At 37.6% G+C, this 4,889-nt stretch overlaps 1 protein-coding gene across 7 annotated transcripts; it reads left to right on the plus strand.

Annotated features, from left to right (window-relative positions):
* Nucleotides 1–637: 637 nt before the first annotated feature.
* LOC130908886 (triple functional domain protein-like) lies at nucleotides 638–4,477 on the plus strand. 7 transcript variants are annotated; one of them, XM_057824802.1, is made up of 14 exons: nucleotides 638–745; nucleotides 1,285–1,394; nucleotides 1,680–1,761; nucleotides 1,832–1,898; nucleotides 1,973–2,082; nucleotides 2,235–2,304; nucleotides 2,397–2,486; nucleotides 2,583–2,675; nucleotides 2,962–3,073; nucleotides 3,159–3,185; nucleotides 3,244–3,349; nucleotides 3,424–3,525; nucleotides 3,872–4,014; nucleotides 4,331–4,477. In XM_057824802.1, the coding sequence occupies exons 3-11, from the start codon at nucleotides 1,724–1,726 to the stop codon at nucleotides 3,270–3,272; spliced, it is 636 nt and encodes a 211-aa protein (XP_057680785.1). In that variant the 5' UTR covers nucleotides 638–745; nucleotides 1,285–1,394; nucleotides 1,680–1,723; the 3' UTR covers nucleotides 3,273–3,349; nucleotides 3,424–3,525; nucleotides 3,872–4,014; nucleotides 4,331–4,477. The 7 variants fall into 7 exon arrangements, with proteins under 7 accessions (XP_057680785.1, XP_057680788.1, XP_057680782.1 ...); XM_057824805.1 differs by having other exon boundaries at nucleotides 1,285–1,385; XM_057824799.1 differs by having other exon boundaries at nucleotides 1,285–1,761.
* The last annotated feature ends 412 nt before the right edge of the window (nucleotides 4,478–4,889 follow it).

Here is a 4,889-nt window from a genome sequence, read left to right on the forward strand (position 1 = left end):
GTTTTCTGCCTAATACTTTCCAATTAAGGTTATGTATACAGGATTTGTCTTGAAATGTTTATTGTATTTTCATTGAAATTTATTATTTGTGTGGCAAGATTAATTATGGCATAACCAATGAAGTTATTTTATAGACACAGGGGATATGTGTTATAATCAATTGGATACATAAAACTTGCTTTAAAAAATAAATTCTTTCATTTGTTTATTCAGGTTGATCTAGCTAGGGCAGAAGATGAATCCAACTCCACTTCAGCCTTGCAGTGCTTTGAGCGCCCCAAGTCAGACAGTCATAGTCTAGACACATTTTCTTAATTTTCTCTCAATGTGCACGAAATCGATGCATTTTACAATGAAATGTAAAATTTTAAAAATCTACCGGGGGGGGGGGGTCATGCCCCAGGTGGACCGACCTTCCTCTATACTGAAATTTTTTACCCCCTCCACTAGATGGCAGCCTACTTATCCTATGCCGATGGCGCTAAAACTGAAATCGTGATCAAAGAGCGTGACGTTTCAAAGAACGTTCGCGTGACGCACCAAAGACCTCGCGCGACGTCACAAAGAACGATTTTTGGTCTTTGATGTCAAACCACAGTACAAAACATTCGGCGAGTGACTTTCCGTCAGATGCAGCAGTGGAGCCAAGTGCACAAGACTTATCTGAAGACACGATCTGGACCAAAGACTTCGACCATGGAGCAACTTGCATCTCAAATTCTTGCAACCATCGAAAGGCTGGGAGGTAAGTTAATTAGTCTAAGTTTAACATGCATTATTCGTCTAAAAAAAAAAGCAGTTTAGTGACTGAGAGAGCTTTTCTGAACTTTGTTCGTTTTGCGTCGTGTTATTAAATATCTCTGACTACAGCGTTTTCCGTCGTGTTATGAACTATCTCTGACAACAGCGTTACTCGTGACAGTTGTTTCTCACGGAATATCAGGACTTGCAGCCCGTTTTCAACATGATTCCAAAAGATTTCCACCTTACGACAGTTTTAACATTTAACCAACGGATATTCGTCGAGTCTTAAATATTTGGGATATCGCGTTATGCTAAACGCATCGCAGGTAACGGCTAAAATTCCAATTTAAGGAGCTGAAACGTGAAAGTCCTAAATGTTAAAATTAAACTCATCATCATAATCCACATGTAGAATACGCAATGCAGGGGGTATGGAAATGCTTATCATGTAGCTATGCCAGCAAAGTGCAACGACATGTTAATGTTGCTGCAAGTGGACAAAGTTTTTGTTTTACTAATGGCCAAAAACATGTCATCGAGGTACCTCGATCGGCTCCAGAGGAAAAGAAACTGACGGGAGGTGTGGCGAGTAACATGGTCTGTTTTGGAGCCAAATTCGAGGACTACGTACAATGGAACAGGTTTTTATGGTGCGACTCACCCAGGGTGGGTTTAACCATTTGTGGACGAAAATTTGGTTGTTTGGCCTGTCTATGTATTCTTCAGGGATATGTAGATAGATGAATTAAAAAAATTAAAAAAAAGAACATGAGAAAAATAAATAAAACCCCTGATTTATTGGGTGAAAGGTGATGATTTTCTGCAACACACTTGATGATATCTCATGGCACAGCGGTTGGGAATTACTTATCAATCAAATCATTTCATGCATCCTTCAGTTTTTCCTCATTCATTGTTTTACTTCTTTTCTGCAGAGAACTTATTGGAGCACCCTCTGAGTTTAACAGATTTGGACCGGATGAGCGACGGTGCAACAAAGTCTGCAAGCAGGGAAACGTATGTGACTCTTATACCATTTGCGAATTCATAATATCAAAATAATAACGAGTGCCTATTTTTCATTTAGGTTCATTTTGGCTGAGCTGATTGAAACGGAAAAGGCTTACGTGCGAGACCTGCGAAAGTGCATTGATGTGAGTTTCCTTTCTGTGTACGTGATGTTCTTCTAAGACAAACTTTACTCAAATCTTTGTGTTGGATCTTGCAGACTTACATGAGAGAGATGTTGACCCAAGAGGAGGAGATCCCTGCAGGACTCAACAATATGCAGCATGTCATCTTCGGGAACTTGTTGGAGCTTTATGAATTCCATCATAAGTAAGTATAATCAGCGACTTTTCTCAAAAATGACTGACATTTCGACACCGAGTGAATAAAATAGGCTACACCTGGTCATTTTTCATATTTAAAACATACTACCACCACTCACTTTTTGGAATGTATTCATTTTTTTCCTGTTCTATCTTCAGGATCTTCCTCAAGGAACTGGAAAAACATGAAAGCGCCCCTGAAGATGTCGGACATTACTTTCTCAAATGGGTATTTATCGCTTTGTCACTACCGTAATCATAATCATACTGATAAATGACCCATCAAGAATTCTGAGCATATTGTTGCTTTTGTGTTTATAGGCTGAGAAGTTCCAGTTATATGTGGACTACGGCAAGAACAGTGACAAGTCCACTCGGCTCATCCTGGAGCATACTGTCAACTATTTTAATGTAAGTTAAAAGTCAAGGTTATCAACGTGAAATTACAGATTATAATGCTTCATTGTCTTACATTCTTTTCTCTTATTCTTTCCATGGGTTCATCAGAAAATTCAGCAGAAGCACGGACTGGCATTCTCGTTACTATCTTTCCTGATCAAGCCAATACAGAGAATGACAAAATATCCACTCCTGTTAAAGGTAAGCCCAAAATATTCAAGTTTGTTGTTCAGAAAACCAACATAAAATGCAAAAGATACATTAATGACACGCTCATAATAAAAAACTTACAACATTCAACAAACAAAATAATTCAACAATGTTTAGTTAGTTAAAGGAAGTCACATAGTTTTGTCTTTTTATTTATTATTTATTTTATGGTTATTATAATCCTTCAGATAATTGACAATATTCACAGGCTATATAATCTATGTTCTGTGGGAACAATGTCTTAATGCATTTTTAAGTGTATTTTCGCTTGTTTTAGAATCTCCTCGAGTGCTGTGAAGATGGGAAAGGAGTACTCAAGGAAGCTCTGGAGGTGATTCTGGGCATTCTCAAGAGAGCCAACGATGCCATTCATTTCTCCGCGCTGGAAGGTAAGTTAACATGGGCAAGATTACTGAACGTGCATTTGCTTTTGAGGCATAGTTTGTTTACATAACCTATTCTCTCCTCCGTCAGGTTTTGATGAGAGCATTGAATCCCATGGTGAGTTGCTCCGACAGGAGTCATTCAAAATGTGGGATTCAAAATTGCTATTTTGTAGGGGGAAGAATATACAACTCTTTCTCCTGAAAAATTCCTTGCTGGTCTGCAAGGTGGTCAAGGATGAGAAAGGCATGAAGAAATATATTTACAAGAAAAAAATTAACGTGAGTCATCCTTTACTTACTTTTTTACCTATGCAATATTGTCAATAAACATGATCATTTCATTTCTTCTTTAGCTAGCTGATGTAAAGCTGACAGAAAACCATAAGGGAGACCCTGGCAAGTTTGTCCTCAGGGTGGGCCGCACGTTGATGTCGAGCAAAAGAATTGTTCTTAAGGTAAGACATTCGTTCCTCTTTTCCTCAAAACAAAATGAGATTCCCACACATATTACTAACAGGTTTTTGTAAGCCACTTTGACACGATGCTGAGCATTTATGTCCATCTTGCGTTATTTTTTTCCCTGTCTTTAGTTAATGTTATTTTTTCGAATGTTACTTTCAGCCTTGGCTGTATTTTTTTTTCAATGCGAATAAAAGTTAAACATCAAGTATTGTAACCAAAGAAAAGAAAATCATATGTTAAAACTTCACCGCATAAGAGATGCAAATGTGGTTTGTTCTGTTTATAAGTGTTTCATTTCCAAATGGCCTTTTAACCTTCGACTTTCCTCTTTCACAATAGGCGTCAACTGTTCAAACCAAGCGGGAGTGGATCGAGCATATCCGGAAGCTAAACAAGGAGCCCACCCTCTACCTGCCGGGGACACTCAAACAGCCAATGGGCATTCCTAAAGCCATCGCAGCAAAGCTCTACAAGAGGCAAAGGTAATCAGGGAAACTGCGATACAATTCTGTTGCTTCTTGGTTTTAAAAAAAAAGTTCCAAAAATGGCGCCTTGATCAATGAGTGACTTGACTTCAAGGTTTTTCAAAATACAAGCCATTGTTTTGCCATTTATTTATTAGACTTGAGGGTGTATGATGGAGCCATTTGTGCAGTGATTTTAACCCAATTTGGACTGACACAAATAGTCCACAATTCTTTAAAAAAAAACAAAATATGGATAGCATGTGACTTAATCTCTGATATTGAGCAAGAAAAGATTAAAAACTGAATTGTTGTGTTTTGCTGTTTTTTCTAGGTGAAGGGCGTAAACTACAGTGGCTTCGATGATTCCATCAAAGTGGCTCGGCGTCCTTTTTGTTGTTTTTTGCAGCATTTGTGAATATAATTTCTTGTACATATTGTAGATAGTTATGTATTTGATCAAATAAAATTTCATTGTTATTAGCTCAGATTGTTTTTGGCCTTCTTTGTTAATTAAAATGTATCGTAAAATGTTATTGTGTGGACATGAATTGGGAGAAGAAATCAAAATTTAGGTCTTAAAATTTTTCTTTTAGTTTTTTTGTTGCATGTGAAAGCACTCCGCAGAAATTTGTAATACATCATCGCGCTTCATATTGAAAATGTTCCAGGTTTTGATCTTTCATATAAAAAGACATACTTGAATGAACTTTTTTTATCTCAGATCGTTTTACTACAAAATTATCTTATTTCTCTTTTATTTCCTCCCTGCTCTTTTGATGTACATGCAGATTTGGGTGTACAAAACAAGTATTCCCAAATGTATGCATCATATTGGCTCCGGTTATGTGATATTGTTGGCCACTAGGGGCCGACTTCGGACAAGGATCGAA

The sequence above is a fragment of the Corythoichthys intestinalis genome, chromosome 20, assembly GCF_030265065.1.
Source record: "Corythoichthys intestinalis isolate RoL2023-P3 chromosome 20, ASM3026506v1, whole genome shotgun sequence".
NCBI classification, from domain to species: domain Eukaryota; kingdom Metazoa; phylum Chordata; class Actinopteri; order Syngnathiformes; family Syngnathidae; genus Corythoichthys; species Corythoichthys intestinalis.